We start from the raw sequence: 21,089 nt of genomic DNA on the forward strand, positions 1-21,089 counted from the left end.
GGGGATTAAAAAAATCCCTTAAACAATCCCATGAAATTTGATTCCTAAACTTTAAGCGTCATGGATATAAGATAAGGAACGATGTCACTACTCCACCAGATCCACTACCTCAACCTCAACCTCAACAACTTATCTTTTCGTGGGTTTCAAAAACTTGTCTAACCATCTTGTGATAACTCCTAACTTCAGCTCTTTATATGGCACTAGTCTCTTTCATTAGAGAATTAGTTTTCTAAGTACAAGGTACTTTTTCCGCTTATTTTACCTAAATTCATCTACAGTATAACTAACAATACACAGTACAATTTATGTATGAAATACGCCTATTATGTTTGAAAAAAAATAACAAATCACTCCTCTAGTTTGAATTTAAACTAATAAAATCTTACAAAGGGTCGAATTTAATGAATGATGACATCTCTCTTCAAGATAACCATTTTCAGAACTTTAAATATACAATCTATAATAAATAGCCAAGTTTACATAACTACAAAACAGATGGTTGGCATCATATCAGCAAGGAAATGGCATCAGTAGTAGCAACTGATGGCGCTGATTGCTGCAGCACAGTTGTACTGGGGGAAGTTGCTCTATGTGATAGGCCACCCTCCCCTTGAAAAGTTACTGTCTACAGTTTTAACTCTTACCATTCAAGAGTGATAAGTAAAAAAAAACCGGCTGTGGGCTGTACCAACCAGGAGGCCTCATGCCGGGTTTTGCATCCAATGGGTTCATGCTAGCAGCAAGCTAAGCCAACATGGCTCACTGCCATCTTTTTCTAGGTTCATACAATGCAAGGGCAGGAAACTAGTGCAAGAATAAAGATAATCATGCTTACCAATGCTGCAGAAACTTAGACATAATTACTAAGACAGTCAAGCATCAATAACTATTACCGGCACATCCTAGAACATTTGTTCACCAACATGCCAGACTGAAGATGGGTGTTGCCATTCTACCCACTAACCTGGAATTGAATGTATATCTCTATGAAACCTATCTATCATCTCTTTGTAAAATTCGAGTTCAAGGTTTTGGCAATAATGTACAGAAAGGTGAGCTTATAGAAGTAAACCAAATAAATGATGGTCAGCTAAGATACTTTGCAAAGTCACAATCCTTTCAAGACATCGGTATAATGAATGTGGTGATAAAAAATGCAACAAATAATTTACATGCTCAAAATGCACATCAGAGCAAACCCCAGGTAATCACAAGCTCATCAAGCATCTGAGCAAACAAAAGCAGTATATATTCCCTACATTCTTCCTCGGTAAATTTGTGTGTAAAATAAAGCAAAATAAGGCGACCTATTTCAGTGAAGATTACAGAACCATATAGATACGATATTCCTCATGCAACAAAATTATTATAAGGTAAGCAGAGCATGATAGATACCAAGTTCCAGACAGCTAACTTTATAATAGGCATGTTGATTTGTTTGATATAGCTAATTTGAAAGCAATCTTCTTCTCTCTCTTAAATCACTAGGAATGATAGATACTGAATCTACACAAAGCCCACCTTTGGAATGCGTGCAATCAATTTGCTTCATGGAGAACCTGACTTCAGGTACAGGATCTGTATCTGTGACAATAAATTCACCAACTTTGTACTCTACCCAACACCCACGCTTCAGGCTTTCCTTCATCTCATCCGATTCTGAATCATCCAAATAACACTCAGAAGTAGCATGCTGATTATCCGAAGTGGTAAGCTCAAATCGGACTGGCTTTATATCCCAACCATGTGTGTGTTCAAAGTTAGATGTGCGACGTCCTAGTCTCTTTGAAAACTTCCCCAAATGTAACCTGAAGGAAAGAGTGTAGATATCAGGAGGTAAAGGGAATTGTACAGCACCATCAACCTCAAACCACCATATTTGCTGAAGATAAGCTATCACCTGGAACCTGGAAAGGAAATCATAGATGATAATTAATATAAAGAAGCTACCAACAAGAAAGATTGAAAGAAGTCACTGCTTTAAGACCACAGTAAAAATACTAATTAAAGTATCAACATTAGACCGTTCGAAAGAGGCAAAATGAAAATGAGCTGACTGAAAGCCCCATTTAGTTCAGTATCAATTATTGGAAGGAAGAGTGAAAAGAATATACTTCTGGAATATAATATTAGCACAACATTGCATATAGGTTACCTATACAAAGGTGTTGCAATATTTGTGAAAACTTTTTAAAAGGCAATCTTTGCAATACTTGTTAAAAGACAATCTTTGCAAACTTATTAAAAGGCAATCTTTGCAATACTTAAGTAATATTGCACACCATACTTGTGTCCTTAATCTTCGTCTCATTGGTTAGATCAGTAGAAGAGAGGAGTTTAGATTGTATACCATATAGCTTGACATATGCAATCCAGAACCTAAGGATAGCAGACAAATGAATAAACCCAATCATAAAAACCAAAAGAAAAGAAATGCCTAAATGAAAATATTGATGCTGATGGTAACTAGATACTATGCACCTAAGAAGAGGTTTTAATCTTCTTTGACACTCCAAAATTTGCTTACCCACCATAAACTGGCTTATACTTGCGTGCTAAGTTTAATTACCCCAATTTATAACCAAGGTAGAGGGATAACATATTCAGCATCTTAAAGGTCAACTTTTTATCATGAGCAGGAAGACATGCACCTGCTAACTTAGACAAGTTGGTTAAGCAGGCACCTGATTTTAAAACCAACAGGGAAATTCTCTGTAATGAAAAATAAAGGAAACTGTTTTGAGTCCAATAGTTAGATTGCCTTCTAAAGTAAGGTAGGCAGAAGAAAAGAGAGGTGAAAAATGGGGTTTGAACTAAGAAGAGTAAGAAGTAAAATTTTCAATAACTAAATAATATGAAGCACAAAGGAAGTAGAATTTTCATTAGCTAAATAATACCCAGGGTTTCTCTATTCCCCGCCAAAGACGAGACGAGATCATGAGACACCAATTATACTTGATATAATAAGGCTCTAGGCTCTATCTTTCTGATCCAACTAAAAAAATTCTTTTCAGATCCCCTGAAATCGTAGCTGCCTCATGTTCAAGGCAATGAAACATGGTTTGCAATATTACTAAATAGTCACTTCACTCATGAACTTACAGATAACTCCATGTGCTTTACAAAACAATTTGGGGCAACAATTTAACTCAAAAAAGACTTTCAAAAGGCAAATTCAATTTGCTATCAAGATTGCTAAATTTCCAATCAAATGCTTAGGATGATATGTTCCATGTTCCACACAGGTGGTCAATCCCAATCTTTAGCAGAAGTTTTAAAATTTGAAATCTTCTACATTTAACTGAAAAAAGGATCCTAGGATCCAACATTCTGATGCTGCAATGTTTGTTATCTCATAATCACTTCCTTAATACATCCATTTTCCTCATTTAAACTAAAAGTAATGTTTGTTATCTCATGATCACTTTCTTAATACATCCATTTTCCTCATTAAACTAAAAGTATGCTACACTTCTCATTTCATCACTAAAATATGACATCGAATCACAGTATGGAAACTAAAAAGCAAGTTTTAGTATTTGTTTACATCACTTACAAGAAATTCTAAACACAATGGAGTTTCATTAGTCATTATTAAGGAATTGAGTATACATAGATCTAATAGCTTTGTGATTAATCCTACAATCAAGTATCCAACCCTGTATACCTTCAATAAACCAAAACAGAATATTCAGCCTACCTATTGTTTGGCTAACCAAAAAGGAAAGGAATTTGCCTGTTAATCCAGTAAAAGTACATCTAGCCCATCAGTCCATTTATAATCTAAAATTAATGTAACACAATTTATAAAGGCCTTTATATTCACAGTCTCACTCCTGTTTACCTAAAAAATCCAATTGCATTCCTATTAAAAGACAAAAACTTTTAAGTACACAGAAGACCACCATCTCAAAATGCTAACAATATTCTGACATCCTATAAACATTGATAATAATATAACCTCTGTTTCTTCTTGAGGAATGTAGAAGCCCATTTGAATTGACAGGGCATGTCCAATATTTCTCTGGCATTCATTCATGGATGTCCTAGATGATAGACATCTGCCCTTCTTGCAGCTAAAAATTAGCTCCCAAGTCCCCAACAAAGACATAGAACAGGGCAACTGCTATATATGTTACAATACCTTATATTTTATGTTCTCAACAGCAGCATTTCCACATGTTGCAAGAGTTCTGGTTCCCCCAAAAAGTTGACACCTGCCCTTATTGGACTAAAAAATTAGATCCCAAGTCCCCAAGAAAGACATAAAATGAGAACACTACACTATTTATGTTCCCATACCTCATTTTTCATGTTCTCAAGTGTCAGAATTCCCACATGATTGCAGAAACCCCATTCTATCATCTGCAGATCTCTTGGAAGGAAAAGGATTTACAACATAGAGAGATGAGTAGATAACATTATTACACTATTAAGGTCTGATTTCAAGGGAATCAATAAACATTAGGGACAAATTACCAATCAAATCCTAATGAAAGCATGCCTTTACAATTGCAAACATGTCATATTACTCCATCCATATCTAACACTCCCCATAGCCCACTATGGTGGAAGGCAGCCAGATAATAGATTTTCATTGTTATTAGAAGCAAGTGACACACACAACGAGTAAGCCAATCAATCAATCAATCAATCAAAGCCTTAATCCCAAAAGTGGGGTCGGCTAACATGAACCAAATTTGATTATTCCGTGTAGTCATCAACATAAATCTTTCTCCTCCATCCCTTACGATCCAAAACTTCATCCTCACGTAAATCCATGCACTTCATATCCTTCCTCACTCCTTCCAACCAAGTCATCTTTGGTCTCCCTCTTCCTCGTTTAATCCCTCCATGGTCCCACTCTTCCACTCTTCGCACCGGTGCACCCTCGGGTCTCCGTCTTACATGTCCAAACCAACGCAGACGATTTTCCCTTAATTTATCTACAATGCCCGCCACACCTACTTTCTTGCGAATAACCTCATTTCTGATTCTATCTCTTAAAGTGTTTCCACACATCCACCTTAACATGCGCATTTCCGTAACCTCCATCTTTTTAATATGCTCTTTCTTAGAAGCCCAACATTCTGTACCATAGAGCAACACTGGTCTTATGGCAGTCCTGTAGAATTTTCCCTTCAACTTTAAGGGAATGCTGCGGTCGCATAGCACTCCCGTGGCCGCTCTCCATTTAAGCCACCCTGACTTAATCCTGTGGGTCACGTCTTGATCAATGTCACCATTCTTCTGGATGATCGACCCTAGGTACTTAAAACATTCACTCATGGTCAAATCCTTTCCATCCAAACTCACCACTTCATTGCTTGTCCCCCTCTGAGTGCCAAAACGACATACCAAATATTCAGTCTTACTCCGACTTAGCTTAAACCCTCTAGATTCCAACCTTTGCCTCCATTGCTCCAACTTGACATTAACCCCATCCTTAGTCTCATCCACCAAAACGATATCATCTGCGAACAGCATACACCATGGAACCTCATCTTGAATTGGTCTAGTTAATTCGTCTAGAACCGTTGCAAAAAGAAAAGGGCTTAATGCAGACCCTTGATGCAATCCGATTGTAATAGGGAAATCTTTTGTCAACCCTCCGCATGTCCTCACATTTGTTGACACATCCCGATACATATCCTTAACTAGGTCTACATACCTTCGTGGGATACCTTTCTTCAACATTGCCCACCAAAGTATCTCTCTTGGCACCTTGTCATATGCCTTCTCTAAATCAATAAAGACCATATGAAGATCTTTCTTCTTTACCCTATAAAACTCCATCATTTGTCTTATCAAATGGATTGCCTCCATAGTAGATCTCCCAGGCATAAAACCAAATTGGTTATCTGAAATGCTTGTGCATGCCCTCAACCTTTGTTCAATCACCCTTTCCCACAACGAGTAAGCCAAAAAGATATAATTATGACATGGTTCCAAATATTGCCAAAGTCATTAATATAGGATTGATTCATAGAACAAAAGAATGATAGGTGAAAAGAAGTTATTAACAAAATAACAATAAAAATAGCATAGGTAAAATAACAACTTAACAAGGTTATAGTAAGGGATGGGTGTGACAATTTTTATATACTAAGAGGTACTTCCTCTGTTCTTTTATGTTCTACTCAGTCAATGTATATATGCAATAAAGAAAATCATGAAAAAGGTGAGTGGCATAAATAAATTAAAAGAGAGAAGTGAAAAGGTGGGTGGATGTAAGAAAAAGATGAATAAAGAGAGGGTGTGTGGAAAGGTGTAGTTATCATGGATAAAAAGCATATGATAGTAAAGAGGGTAGGCCTAAAATAAAATAAAGCAATGTGAGTATAACAAAAAAAGAAAAAGAAAGGAAGGAGTACAAATGGTCCTACCCAGAAAAATCGATGCCTCAATCAACAAAGATAATAAACACTCACTCCCATAGTCCCATAGTACAATCTTTACTAAATAGTGAATACCAGTCAATTGAGCACAAAAGGTCATCCATATGGCTGATAGAATCACTATGCACCTCACTTAAGTATATAGTAGTAGCCATTAACTAAACATAAGACGAATAAGAGGTAGAGCTATAATCCATTTACATTTAAAAAAAAAATTAATAAAAATAGAAGATAAAGTAATAAAAAATAAAAGATTCATAGAATAAGACATGTTCATAATTTGATAGGAAAGTCTTAATTGTGTATCTATATGATTTATAAAAGAATAGGTAATGAATTATTACAGAATTCAAGACCAAACATATTAAAGAATCCTAATTTGCATGATGAAATTGGAGGACAAAATAAACTAAGGAAATTGCAGAAGAAAAAAAAAATGAGTACAAAGGTGAAAATAAGGCCATTGTAGCAATTAAATTTTTCAGAGATATCAACCATACAAATATTAAAAGTTTATTAACAATCATTGTAAGTTGTATTCTATAAAGAGACCCTTATATCTATTAGTGGTCCCTTGGGTAAAAAATAAAAATAAAAAAAAAAATAAAAGCAAAATGTTGTTTGGTTAACCATAGAAAACTCCACTTACATAGGGGTCCTCAGTAAACTCCTCCAATTCTGTAAAGCAAAACATCCAATGTTCTGCCCACCAAACAACTCTCCATTCTTCAACTTCTTAGGAACTCCTACTTCCTATGTTCTGCCAACCAAACAACTCTCCATTCTTCAACTTCTTAGGAACTCCTACTTCCTATGTTCTGCCAACCAAACAACTCTCCATTCTTCAACTTCTTAGGAACTCCTACTTCCTATGTTTGAATCATACTATAATATTATTCATCATCACTTCAATAATTTGAAGCTAAACAAGTGACATACAAGTTCGGGGGGGATCAAGAAAGGGAAAGGCAATTAGAATCCTCCTTTTCATTGGTAGTCGTTTGCTTAAAAACAAACATATTTCCCTTTCCACTCTTCTTTGTTTTAAAGTTCCAAAACAAAATGTTAAAGATTCCCTTTCCTTTCCTAAAAAAATTGGAAGAATTTTGTTCCCCCACCCCCCCTCTCCTGGGGACTCTAATTTTTTTTAGCTCAAAATTACCACCATGAGCCTATGGCCTAGCACTTCTACTCTCTAACAGCTTCTTCCCCACTCAAAACCCAAAAATATCACTTTCCTTTCCTAAAAAAATTGGAGGAATATCGAAAGAACAGAAAGTTTAAAAATAATCAACCGAATTAGGCTTGGTTGGAGCTTTAGCTTTACCTTCCTATTTTTCTAATTGTTGGATGATTTTTTTTTTTTTTTTTTTTGAAAGCTGTTAGATGATATTAATAAGTTACTAATTCCCTCCCTTCTTTTTCCTTTCCTTCCCTTTCTTTCCAATTCTTTACACTTCAATAATAATATTTAAATTTATCAAAGAAAAAAAAAAAACCAAACAAGGTGTTATAGAATACAGCACAAAATGTGAATTAATAAACTTAATATTTCATCAAAATACAGCTTTAAAAGTTTTAAAAACTTGTAAAGTTGTAATTTGCTGCAATGGGGTTTAATTGCTGCAAAATCATGCATTATAGGCACATACAGCTCCACTAGAACAATCTTCCATTCTAGACCCTATGTTTCATTTTTACCAATATTTAATATTCGATTTTGATTTATTTTGTTTAGTTTGATTGGTTTGGTCTTTCATGGATTCCGATAATTATTGGAATGTTTTCATTAATTTATTCGTTAGGGCAGTTGGAGTAAGGAGCAAGACCACTTTAATTATCAATGTAGACCTAGGGTCACAAATTTAGGGGACGAGATTTTGGGTTTCAAATTCAAGTGAATTTGGATTGAGTTTAGTTTCTCATTAATTAGAGATTTGGAGTAGATATTTTTCTTCTAGAATTCACTTAAAACTAATCCATATCACAGACCAGATTTAGGATTCCTTGGCCTTCTAAATACAATTGCTCTAATCCATATCTGTCAATAAGGCCTTTATTTCACAGCTCTGTTCATCTTTGGCTCGTCAAGATCCATATCATATTTTGCCCTCAAACACCACAAAAAAACAGTTATCCAACTACCCTCTTAGCATTATACACTCAAGTCATCTTTTACTTATTCAAAAGACAGTCAATATAGTGTTCACCAGTCACCACTACAAAGTCTACCAAACTTCATCAAACCACAAATACCTAAGCACCACCAACGCCTTCTCATTGATTTAACAGAAACTAAAAAAGGCCTGACCTCAAAATCAAATTTCCATAAAATGGTGGCTAGTAACCCAATACTACCTTCTTACATATATATTTATACACCTTGAATGTCAATGGCTCATCCCACTTCCACAAGTTTTTCTTCCAAATTCTTAACTTTTAAGAGTTTCAACCGAAAATCCACAAGAGAATTCCACCAAATGGGTTCATTTACAATCCCAAAAGAAGTTCAAAAATGAATTTTTTTCTTTTTCAAAAAAAAAAAAAAAAAAAAAAAAAAAAAAAAAAAAATCCCATTAGTTTACCTGGATTCTTCAGTAGGAATCCAACTCCAATACCTCCTATCTTCAATCCCAGTTATCGACATTGATCTCGCCGATATGGATAAGCACACCCTCCCTGTCACTTTATCCACCCACGCTTGCTGCTCAATGAAGACAAAACAACAAAATAAATCCAATTAAAAAATAAACCCAACTCTTCACCACCAATAAAAAAATTAACCATAATTGCTAAGACCTATAGAATTAACACACATAATTATAATTATCATTGATAAAAATCCCCAATTACATGAAAATCCCAACAGATAAGCGTTAAACCGAGATCACAAAATTCTCAGAATCACAGAAACTACGATTCCCTATAACCCCATGAATCAAACACAATTTTCTCAATCCATAATAAAAAAAAATTGAAAACCCAGAATCCCAAAAGTAAAATTAAAATTAAAAAAAAAAAAAAAATCATTTTCTCAATTAAACCCAATTTACCCAAAATGAAAACCCTGATCAACCCAAATATGAAAATTCCACAAATTGATATAATTCAACAAAAAAATTCACAACCAGATTACCTTGGTGTTTTCATAAAAAGGGATAGATCTTGCAAAAAGGGCAAAAATGTCTTTTTTAGGAAGATCCTGGTAACGATCAAGAGGTAGGAGAAGAGCAAGCAGATCTTGATAATTAGGGGGAAGCTTCGATTCCCAAACATTATCAGACGAAGCAGCCCCACGAAAGGCACGATTAAGGCGAGCAAGGTTACAAATTTCCAGCGGAGTAAGATACATGAATACACAAGCTATACAGGCCTCCGGTATGTCACCGAGGCCAGGGCCATATTCTCCCCCATTAGCGCCGCCCTCGGCTGAATTCGAGAGCGACGCTCCCATTTGATTGTAAGAATTGGATCAAAAGAACAAAGAAAAGGGCTGAATTTGAAATGGGGTGTTTTAGGTTTGATGGGTCGCCATTAAAGGGGAGGAGAGAGAAATTGAAGAAAAGGGGAAGGATTAAAAATGGAGATTAATGGGGAAAATGGGTTTAGGAAAAAAAGAGAGGAGAAGAGGAAGGAGAAGAGGAAGGAGAGGAATATGAGAAGGGGAGAAAGGATTTTGGTGGTGGTGATTGCATTGTTTTGTTTGTTGGTTTTGGGTTTTTGGGGATCTTTGAATTTGGGAAAGAAAGAGAAGTAAAGTATATCTTCTTTGTAAGAAGTGCCTCTCAAATGGCAATAAGGAATGTTTTTTAGGGAGGAATACACTATACACGTTTTAGTTTTTTACATCTGCATCTGCATCCACATCCACATCCACATCTTTGATTTGGATATGGATTTTTCACCAAATACGTTATTATTTAATTCACTAAATATTTATGAAAATTTTCAAATTTACCATAAACCCACGAGTTTTACAAAAATGTCACCAAATATATTTAATGGCTGACGATGGTTAACTACGTTAGTCATTAGGGTTAATTATGCCACGTGACAGCACCTGATTGGTTTTTTTTTATTATTTCATTAATTATAATAAAAAAAAAAAAAACATTTTTTAGAAAAATTAAAAAAAAAAAAAAAAAAAAAAAACAACAACAACAACAACAAACCCACCACCCCTAACCCCACCAACCAGCCATCTTCCCCTTTTTACTGCCAGCCTTGCCAGCACCGACCAGCTTCTTGCCGCTGGCACTAGGCCTTCCCCCTGCCTGCGAACTCACTCTAACATCCTCACCCCTCCTTGAGACCCTTAAAAAATATTCTCTCTCTTTTGGCGCAGCCTTGACTTTCCTTGCTCAGCACAATATCAGCGAACTACTCCGGTCAAAACCCTTCGTTGGCAGCCCAGGTACCGTCTTCCACGTACCCACCACCCACATTAGCCGAAACCACAACCCGAAACCCTTAAACCCCAAAATCAAAACCCTAAAAATCTAAGTCTAAGGCGATTTAGGGGTTTTTAGTTTTGGGGTTTTGGCGTGGTGGTTCATGGGGTGGAGATGGCAGAGGGATGGGCGGTTTGGGTTCGTCGGTGCGAGGATGAGAGTTTGGACGCCGGCGGTGGGGAGGGGAGCGGTTTTCGAGGGAGAAAGGAAGGTGTTTTTGGGATTGGGAAATGGGTGGTTTAAGGGAAGCAAAGGGGGTGCCAGCTGGTGGGGTGTTGGGTTTGTGGTGGCGCCGGCGCGAGGATTCTGGCGTTTCAAACGCTGGCGCGAGGGTTCAGGCGTATTCTATAGCAACTTGGGCTGGGCTATGGTGGTGGGTGAGTTTTTTATTTTTTATTTTTTGATTATTAATTAAATATTTATTTTAAAATTTAAATAATATAAATGGCAGCCAATCATAGGTAGCCACGTGGCAAATTAAGCCTAAATGACTAACAGAGTTAACGTCCGTTAGTCATTTGGCCATTTTGTAACTTTTTTTTTTATAAATTCAGGGGCATATGGTGAATTTGAAATTTTTTGTGGATATATAGTGAATAAAAAAAAATAACTCAGGGGTATTTGGTGAAAAATCCGTTAAGGATAATATATTTTCTCTTTTCTTATTGGTGAGACTCAACTTTGAGTATTGAAATTCAAGATGAGTTGTTTTTTACTTCCAATGGTGATACTCAATCCACTTCTTAATTTAGCAACTCATGTGAAATCTAATTTCTCAATGGTGAGACTCTCTAAAATATACTAATGTCACTTTCTATTTATGCCCCACCAAATCCATATTTAAGTTTTTTTTTTAAAAAAAAAAAATTAAAACTTAAATCAACTACAAAATATATTATAATATTGATAAGGGGCCAACACTTTTTGTCAAATGAGAGTCAAAGTTAGATATCTAAACTTAGCAACTTTCTTTTGGAGTTGCTAAGTTTAGATTCCAACTTATTGGTATCCTTTGCAAAAAATACTCTCTCACTCCTAAGGAAACTCCCTCAAGTCTCACCATTGGAGATGGTCTATACCCATTGTTTAAATTATGTAAATAATTTAAAACGGAGGTAATAGTAGATATATTATTGATGTAGAGATAAAAGGAGATAAAATAAAGAGGAAGTGATGTGTTAAATGATGTATCTAAATCTAATATATAAATAAAGTAGGCATTTTTTGGGAGCATTCGGCGCGCCACATAAGAAAAGGTATTATTTTGTCCAATGAAAAATTAGATTAATAATTTATTTTAGAATTAAAAATTTTACTCGCCACCTAAACAAAAGTGACGAATAAGTTTTAAGAATTTTGACACATAGGTAAAAACAACGAATAGAGAATAATTAAAATTTAAATAATTTTAAAAAACCAATAATTATCTTCTCTCTTAAAAAAAAAAAAAAAAAAAACCTAAGTAATAATTATCTTTTTTACATATATGGATGCAAAATTTTGAACGCAAATATTTTAATCTCTCCCTAGCAAATATTATAAAAGTTTGGTTCTAATAATGTATTCATCGAGACGAATAAAACTAAATCTCATATAACTAATTCCCCATAATTTTTAATAGTTAAACAATTATAAATGAGACTAACATTTTAAACAGAACGCTTATATTAAATAAACGCATAGGCAAAAGACTTTGATCAATAAAAAAACGAGATTTGTCCTTTCTTTTTTGAATTAAAAATTTAAATTGTCACATAAGCAAAATTAGTAAATAAGATTTGGGATTTTAAATTCAAGCGTCATGTAAAATAAATAAAACAACCAAAGATATAACTTCAGTTTTAAATAAAAAAATTATCTTATGAAATTAGGAATTTTATCCATATATCTAATGAATGATTTTCATAAATATACAAAATTTTAAATTTAATAAAATTATTTACTAGAATCGTGCATCGCACGGGCTTACATCTAGTAATAAAATAAAGTAGGAAGAATATTCCATTTAACTTTTTTTTAAGGTTAACAAAATTATTCTAATCAATTTTCAACTCTCACGAGAAGTAATCCAATTAGGGACAACAATGTATAGGGTCTAGTTATACTCAAACTCTGACCCTAAATTTATTATACACTAGAATTCGTGCGATCCATGAATTGAACAAATAAAATTTTTAATTTTGTTTATTTTTCCATACCAAAATTAAAAATTTTAAAAATCCCAAAACAAATAATACATCAAATATTAAAATAAAATAAAATTTAGAGCTCATAGAAAAATTAAATGATGATACGGGGTTCCCCCCACCCTATCACAAGATTAGGGGGATGATGATCGAACCCCTAGCCCCTTGGGGGGTGGAGGGACAGTCCCTCCATCTTATATGTCCTTAAAAGTAAATTATTAGTGTTACAGAAAATAGACTTTTTTTTCGGCTATTTCACCAAATGCCACTGAGTACTTTAATAATTCACCAAATGCCATCAAGGTTTTCAAAATTCACTAAATACCACCGAGTTTTTAAAAAATTCACTGATTGCCATTAATGACTAACGATCGTTAACTCCGTCAGTCATTATGGTTTAATCATGACACATGTCATGATATGATTGGTTCTTTTAAAAAAAAATAACATTGTTTCTCGATTTTCGTGACAAAAATTGTTCGAGTAAAGTTTTGGGGGTTATTTTGACCCTTTATGGAACAAATTAAGCTCGAAATTGGCAAAAAAAAAAAAAAAAAAAACGAAAATGCCCCGTTTGTATGTCAAAAAATATTTCGATTAGCATATCATTATTTTTTAACCATGAAAAATGATCATGTAATAAGATTTAGGAGGTCATTTTGATCCTTTATGGGTCCAAATTAAGCTCGAAATTGGCCAAAAAAATATACGAAGTATATAAATGCTTTATTTTGGTCCTTTACGTTTTTTTTTTAATTTTTTTTATTTTGCTAATTTCGAGCTTAATTTGGACCCATAAATGGTCAAAATAACCTCCTTATTCTTACCCGATTATTTTTCATGGTTAAAAAATAATGATACGCTAATCGAGATATTTTTCGACATACAAAACGGGGCATTTTCGTTATTTTTTTTGCCAATTTTGAGCTTAATTTGAATCCATAAATGGTCAAAATAACCCCCAAAACTTTACCCAAATAATTTTTGTCCCGAAAATCGAGAACCAATGTTATTTTTTTTAAAAAAAGAACCAATCATATGATGACATGTGTCATGATTAAATCCTAATGACTAACAGAGTTAACGGGCGTTAGTCATTAATGGCACTCGGTGAATTTTTTAAAAACTCGGTGGCATTTGGTGATTTTTTTAAAAACTCAATGGCATTTGGAGAATTTTGAAAACCTTGATGTAGGATCATGCTAGGCTTTGAATAATTGTTTCCAAGTAGTATCATGATAGGTTTTGATTGGAATTTGTTACTTGGTTGATGTTGGTGATTGAATTATGAAGCATGGATTATTTGTGATAGATTAGTGATTGGAAATAATTATATTGGCATGTTAAGTATGAACTACACTTTTATTATTGGCATGATAGAGAGCGTGTTTAATTAAATTGAATGTTTAATTTGGTTTGAAATATTAAAAGGGAATTTTATTATGGTTCAGTTAATTTTTATTGATACTATAAGCATGAGAAAGGAGCTATGTAAGTATCTATGTACACGAGGAATAAATTATATGTTGGTGCCTTAGTGCACTTAAGGTGTTTCTAACACCGAGGGATAAGAATTGTGGCGCATTACGCATTTAAGGTGTCTTTGACACTGAGGTAGATTTAAAAAGGGTTCAACATTAAATATTGGTATGTTATTCAAGAATTAAATTGGTATGTTTGATTGTTTAAATAATTATTTTAATTGAATGATTATGGTTTGAGAGTCCTTACCTAGTCTAATAATATATAAATAACGTAAAGTGAAAGAGATTACGCACCAAAACTCTTGGAACGTATATACCTTGAGTATGAACATATGGGGGGAGTTATGTGACTTTATATTTGACCATAACTTCTATTGGGAGTATAGGACGTTGTATATTCCTTTTTATTATGCGCAGGAATTTCGCCACTTACGAGTGGTTCTTTTATACTGGCACGGTTAGCTCCCGTGTTAGTACCCCTTTATTGGGGCAGGTTAGGGGGAAACCCGTTCGATGCGTAATCAATACTAAATAAGTTATTTAGTCACTTAGTTGAGAAGTCTTGTTGTATGTTGTGTGCATGTAAACAGGTGCAACGAGGTAAGTTGTGTGTTGATAGGTGAAAGCATGTTAGTGTGTTTAAATATGCTTATGTACTCAGCTTTGCTGATTGTGTGTTTGTCTGTTTGTTGGCCTTGTCTTTATCTTAGACCTATGATGACCCATTTTTAGTGGAGAGTAGTGGAAACAAGTAGAGAGAAGCTTTTCAGGTGATGAAGCATATTCATGATGGGCATGAGTGAAGAGCGAATCATGCTAGTTTCCATAGGTTTATGGTATGTTTATTGCTTTCATTATTTTATTATATTATGTTTGTGAGACTAAAGCAAAGGTTTTGCATTGGTTCGGTTTTGTTAAGGGCCTACAATGGTTTCAAGTTGTAGGTTGACTTTGTTTTACTTTGCTTTGACTTTACTTTCGTTGGTTGACTTTTTAAGTTGAGTTGTTATGAATGTTTTTAAAAGTAGTCTTCCACTGTGTGTCTTTGATAGTTGCCTTAGCCGTTTTCACGGTGGTGGTAATGTCTAAGATTTTCCTATTTTGAGTTTTAAACAGAGCAAAACAGGTATTTTAAAAGAAAGGAATTTCTAGGGTGTTACATCTGGGTAGGTCCAAGGTCTAATTAGGGTGTTTTACCTCGCTTTTTTTTTATTTTTTTTCACTTCAATTTATGTGGCTCTATGTACAATTCTAAGTAGGGTCTAGGTCTTATAGGTTTGTAGGTAGGGATTGGGTCGGAAAACATTATAAAGACTCTTACCCTAACCAGTATTACCTAAACCATTAACTACCTAGACTCATATGGTCTAGATTAATAAGAATCGTAACCTATTTTAGGGTAGAGTCTAATAGAGTATAGGTAGAGTCCTAGACCCACTAACATCCCTTCCTCCAAGCACACTCACGCAGTAGGATTCGAACCTTAAGCCTATAGGTTCTACGCCAAGATTTAATTTTTACTAATTGAGTTTTATTTTGCTCGACAATACATTATCCTATATGGAGTATTTATATCGCCCTTCATTGTCTGTTTCTTAAATTTACCTAGAATTATGAACAACAAATATGCTATAATGATTGCAAGAAAGATTCATTCCAAAAAATGGGTCTTTTACTGATGGTTATTTATGATAGCCATTTGTAGGAATCATAGGAGTCAAGCAATCTACCTTCGCATGTGTGAATGTGCTTGGAAATAAGGATAGCAAAAGCTAACCCGGCCTTACAACCTGACTCAAACCCAACATGAAAAAATGGTTTTAAGTGAGATTTTCCACCCGTTTGTGTAATTGAGTCAACTTGATCCCGATCTGAAATTAAATAGGTTAAGTTCAGGTAAAGTTGAGCATGGGTCAGGTTGGCCAGTGGGCGGCACAGACACGACATGAAAACAGCCCAGCACGGCACGAGCCTACAAGCGGCCCAACACAACACGAAGATTGAAGTGTGGGCCGTGGGCCGTGCCGGGAACATAATTTGTAGAAAGTGGCACGAGCCTACGGGCAGCATGAGGGTTTGGCCCGGCAACACGGCACGGGCACGACCCTTATTACTGTATGCATGTGTAGAGTTCTAGGGATTTATAATAATAAATATAAAAAAAATAAATATATAATAAAATAATATTATTATTTAAATATATAATAATAAATTATTTAAATATAAATAATTAAATTATTTAAATAAAATATATTAAAAAATAAACGAGTTGGGCTAAGCTACCTGGGGTTCGGCCCGGCACAGCACGGGATGCATGTGGGTTGTGTCATGCCGTGGGTTGGGTTGTGCCATTTGATGGCCCGACATGGCACAATCCGCCAACACCTAGGCCTGGCATGGCACGACCCGCCCCGCCCCCTGGCCCGGCGAGGCATGGCTCGCGGCGACCCGACACGAATTCTACCTTAAGTTGAGGTTGGAAATCCCATCTCGAAGATAACCTGCCTTAACTAGTATGACTAGTTGGGTACCTGAAACCAACCCGTTTAACCCAATTAATTAAAATGAGCACTGACCTTTTTATTTAATATTGACCAAGCCTATAAGCTATAACCAGTTACATTTAATTTCTTAACCCTAATTCTTCAAACCCTAACCATCTATTCATCTTCCTAATCCTTCATAACCGTTTTCCTTCTCCCGTTCTTGTCTTTCTCTACTGTTCTCCCTCCCCTCTTCTATTTTATATACACTTCATATTGATGATTCAAGGTAAATTCTAACTCGTTAATCTTACTCAGCTCTCTTATGAAGGTAATCTCCCTTTTTTCTCCTGTTTTCAAATGCAATTATGTCATTTTATTTTTATTTTTACTTTATATATATTTATGTCCTAGTTCGTTTTAGCTATGTTAGTTTGTTGCATGGTAACTTAATATATATGTATTTTTTATTTGTTTATTGTGACTTTGTCCAAAAAATTAAAATAGTTTTTGTGTTTGTGTTTCCGTTTCTATTTGTATCATAAACTATTGAATAAAATTTACTTAATTGCTTATTTGGCTTTTGCTGGTTTCTTATGAAATATTGATCTATAATCATTTTTAATTATGAGTTTGTACTTGCATTTTAATTTTTTTTTCTTTTGCATTTCTTTGAGATTTTTGTAGGATTATTATGATCTTGTCTTCTTATTTGTATAAAATGTTGATACTTGTACTCACCTAAATGTGTCTTCCCAAAATAGAGCCTAATAACGAAATAACTTTCACCGCGTAATGTGTCCGATTTGCGTAATGGATCCAAAATTTACTTGATTATTCTTTTTACCCTATTACTCTATCATTTTCTAAGACATTTAGCCTTTTCAATAGTCCAAACCATTTTATTAACCGAAAATGCATAAACCTTAGCCTAATTTTTATCATAAATGCAGCCAAAACTCAGATAATATGATTTCCAAGCGTCATAATTTTTATGAAAAACTTATATTCACGAATAACCCTTGAAATAAGCTTTCAAATGATATATCATAAGTCTCATTCCAATTCGAAATAAAAGAGATATAACAAAATACTAAACTCAGTTCAAAACGAACACCCTTGCACTATTTCGACCATATCTTAAAATCTAGATTTTATATTGACCTAGTTCTAATTGGTGAGAATGTAGATTTTGAGTAAGATTTTTCTAATGGTATACTATTTTCTTTATTCCAAGTTTGGGATCAAAAGTCATAATAAAAATAATAAAAACCGTAAAAATTGGCAAATAAATCGTAAAAATTGGCAAATTGTCTCGGCACACAAATTTTTGTCGTGTCATGACAATTTCAGCGTAGAATGACAAAACACATAGGATTTATGCGCCCAAATGCACTCATATATGTCTTTAATTTTTGGGGGAATTTTGCATAATTTTCAATGCAATATTATAATAACAATATCTCTTCATGCTTGTTATTAAAAATTATAGAAATTGTATATTTGAATAATGAAAATTGAGAAGAATTTTGCAAGACCACTTGACTATATCCCTAACCCTTTAAAAAGAGGGAAGTTCTCCAAATGAAAGGAATAGTGATATGAGTCACAAGTCAATGAAATTCACTATTCCTAACTTGCAAAATTGCAAGAGTTTGACCAACTTGCATTTCAGTGTCATTCCATTCTCATTTAGTGATATTTAGTGACTTGGCAAATTCTTGTTGAGCTAGCAAGTTGAGGGATTCGGTTTTCCTGGTTTGTTTGCTTAGCAATGAATATTCTTTGTTTATGTGGACAACAATGGTTAGTTATTAGTAATTTATTTATTGCTTAAGTTTAATACATAAATTAAACGCATTTGTTTACGATATTGTGATCAAGGATTTACATTTATACAATAATTTAAGGCATTGCTTTATATTTTGTGATAATTAGGGTTGATTAATTAAACTTCAAATTTGGAATGATCAATTTAATTTTGACTTTGGACTGATCAATCGTTATCGTTATACATAAATCAAGAGTGATCAAGTTTAATACAGAATTTAAACGCATTGCATTAGATTGTTAGTTGTTTACGATATTGTGATCAAATTTAGAATGATCAATTTCATTTTCACTTAGGAGTGATTAATTCATTACGCATAAATTTGGAGTGATCAATTCATTACGCATAAATTTGGAGTGATCAATTTGTGATAATTAGTTTGAGTTGTTTTACCTATGGTTATTAAGGAATTTCTTTGTTGATTAGATAAATAATTTTATTTTATTTTATAATTAGTGGGAGTGCTTGATTAAACAAGTAGGCTGATTGATTATTTCTTAATTTACAGATTACATGTATTCTGCACTTATCTGATTGTGCTTCTGTGATGGTTGGTTTAGTGACTGATTCCAATTTTGTTAATTAGTGCTTGGCTAATTTAATTTACAATTAGTAGAGTTTAGAAATGGTTAAGTGCTTGATTAGGCATTAAGGGGATATATCATCGATTACAATGGCTGGTTTAGAGTGTAATTTCCTAGTGGATTATATTTTATTTGTGTGGGTAAAATGGGTATTAAATTATAGCATATGGCGAAGGGTACACATTTAGGGTGGCTGCTTTATGCTAGGGTGGCTTGCCCATACCTCAATTGTTCACTGAACAGTGAGAGGCTTCCCTTGTTTGGTGCGAGCCTGTCTTACCTTAGTGCGTTTGTGTACAGGTTTAATACAATTTTTTATAAAGACCTCCTTGCAGTGTACCTTGCCATCTTCTTCTATATATACCTTGGTTTTATTAAGAAGCATTATATTGTTCTTTCTTTATGTTCTTGGCTTCGTTTGGTATGGTTCTGCTCTAAGCTTTTAGATTAATAATTAGAGCACATAGAATATTTACTAGTCAGTGAACATGATTGTGGTGGGTTGTATGGTGATAAAGTTGATTAGTAGTGTCAGTTTTGGTTCATTATTATGTAATGCAGCTCCAAAAAACGAACTTGATTATTGAACTTGAATAAGACTTCACCTGGCCATTCTGGACAGCATTTGATGTGCTACATAGACCGGACTTTCTCTTGAATTATACTCTAACAATAATAATCTGCTTAAAATGCTGGTGGTCATTGTTCATACTTTCATTTTGTTGTGAAGTAATAAGTTTTGGGTTTCACTGGAACAGTAGTTTCATGGTTGTATTGTTGTGTTGGCTTTTTCCATAGATCAGTGTTAGGATTTATTTGGTAAGGTGTGTTTTTTTTACCCGATCAAATATTCCTAGCCCTTTTAAAAGAGGAAAGTTCTTCAACATGAAAGGAATAATGATATGAGTGATGTCCCTCGTATCTGATTTATTGTTTTTCCAATTCCTTGGAGAATCTGTTTCTTATAATACCATGATGTCTCTCAATTCAATTGTGTTGTGTGTGTTTAAACTTATATATTATTATAATGATCAGCGCTTGGTTGCTTGATTCTGTCATTTTCCTAACTTCTAATTCTTGTTTTTCTATGTACATGTAGCTTTGTGATAAGGTATAGTTGAGCGCAATTAGGCTGATCAAATGTGTTTTGAGCCTGCTGGTATGCCATTATCTTAAGATTCATTGTTATTATATTTTATATTATATATGAGTAAAGTGTGATATTGGTTGCTGAAATGATTATAGTATGCTCTTCATTTTGCTGAACTTGCTTTGTTCTGCAATTGTATGCTATTACATAGAATTATTTTTTAAGGCATGATAATTATAGTATGCTGAATATCTTTGCAGCATGTGTGGGTAAATATTTTTTATGATCTCTGGGACATATTTATTAGTATAGGAATAAATTGGATTAGAGTTGATTGAGTTTGTGATTGTGATATTGATAGAGAATATGGTCTTAGACTCTTAGTAACATAATTAGGAAGTTTTACATGCTGCATTACCAGTATTGTGAGAGGTTGTAGCATCTTTATATAAGGTGTTTGTGTCTTGAATACTGAGTAAGTAAAGGTAAAAAGAGTGTTGTTGCTGTGCATACTAAATACTAAAAAATCATCATAAACAAATGCCTATGGCTTACTGCGTTACACAGGTTAAGGCGACA

General features: G+C 34.1%; 1 protein-coding gene across 1 annotated transcript; it reads right to left on the minus strand.

The window, feature by feature from the left end:
- Positions 1 to 1,130: 1,130 nt before the first annotated feature.
- On the minus strand, positions 1,131 to 10,328 carry LOC145570559 (F-box protein PP2-A15-like). Its single transcript, XM_081629684.1, has 3 exons — positions 9,538 to 10,328; positions 8,987 to 9,105; positions 1,131 to 1,910 (listed from the first exon to the last, which is right to left on the minus strand). Exons 1-3 carry the CDS (start codon positions 9,853 to 9,855, stop codon positions 1,451 to 1,453), a joined length of 897 nt encoding a protein of 298 aa, XP_081485810.1. The 5' UTR covers positions 9,856 to 10,328; the 3' UTR covers positions 1,131 to 1,450.
- Between the last annotated feature and the right edge of the window lie 10,761 nt (positions 10,329 to 21,089).

The sequence above is a fragment of the Chenopodium album genome, chromosome 12 (genome assembly GCF_948465745.1).
Source record: "Chenopodium album chromosome 12, dcCheAlbu1.1, whole genome shotgun sequence".
NCBI lineage: Eukaryota > Viridiplantae > Streptophyta > Magnoliopsida > Caryophyllales > Amaranthaceae > Chenopodium > Chenopodium album.

Excerpts from the sequence above, each read along its gene's own strand:
- LOC145570559 (XM_081629684.1), bottom strand. The coding sequence starts at position 9,855 with ATGGGAGCGTCGCTCTCGAATTCAGCCGAGGGCGGCGCTAATGGGGGA. Across the intron at positions 9,106-9,537 it reads CTTTTTATGAAAACACCAAG|CAAGCGTGGGTGGATAAAGT; the intron begins GTAATCTGGTTG and ends TTCATTGAGCAG. Across the intron at positions 1,911-8,986 it reads ATTCCTACTGAAGAATCCAG|GTTCCAGGTGATAGCTTATC; the intron begins GTAAACTAATGG and ends TTTCCTTTCCAG.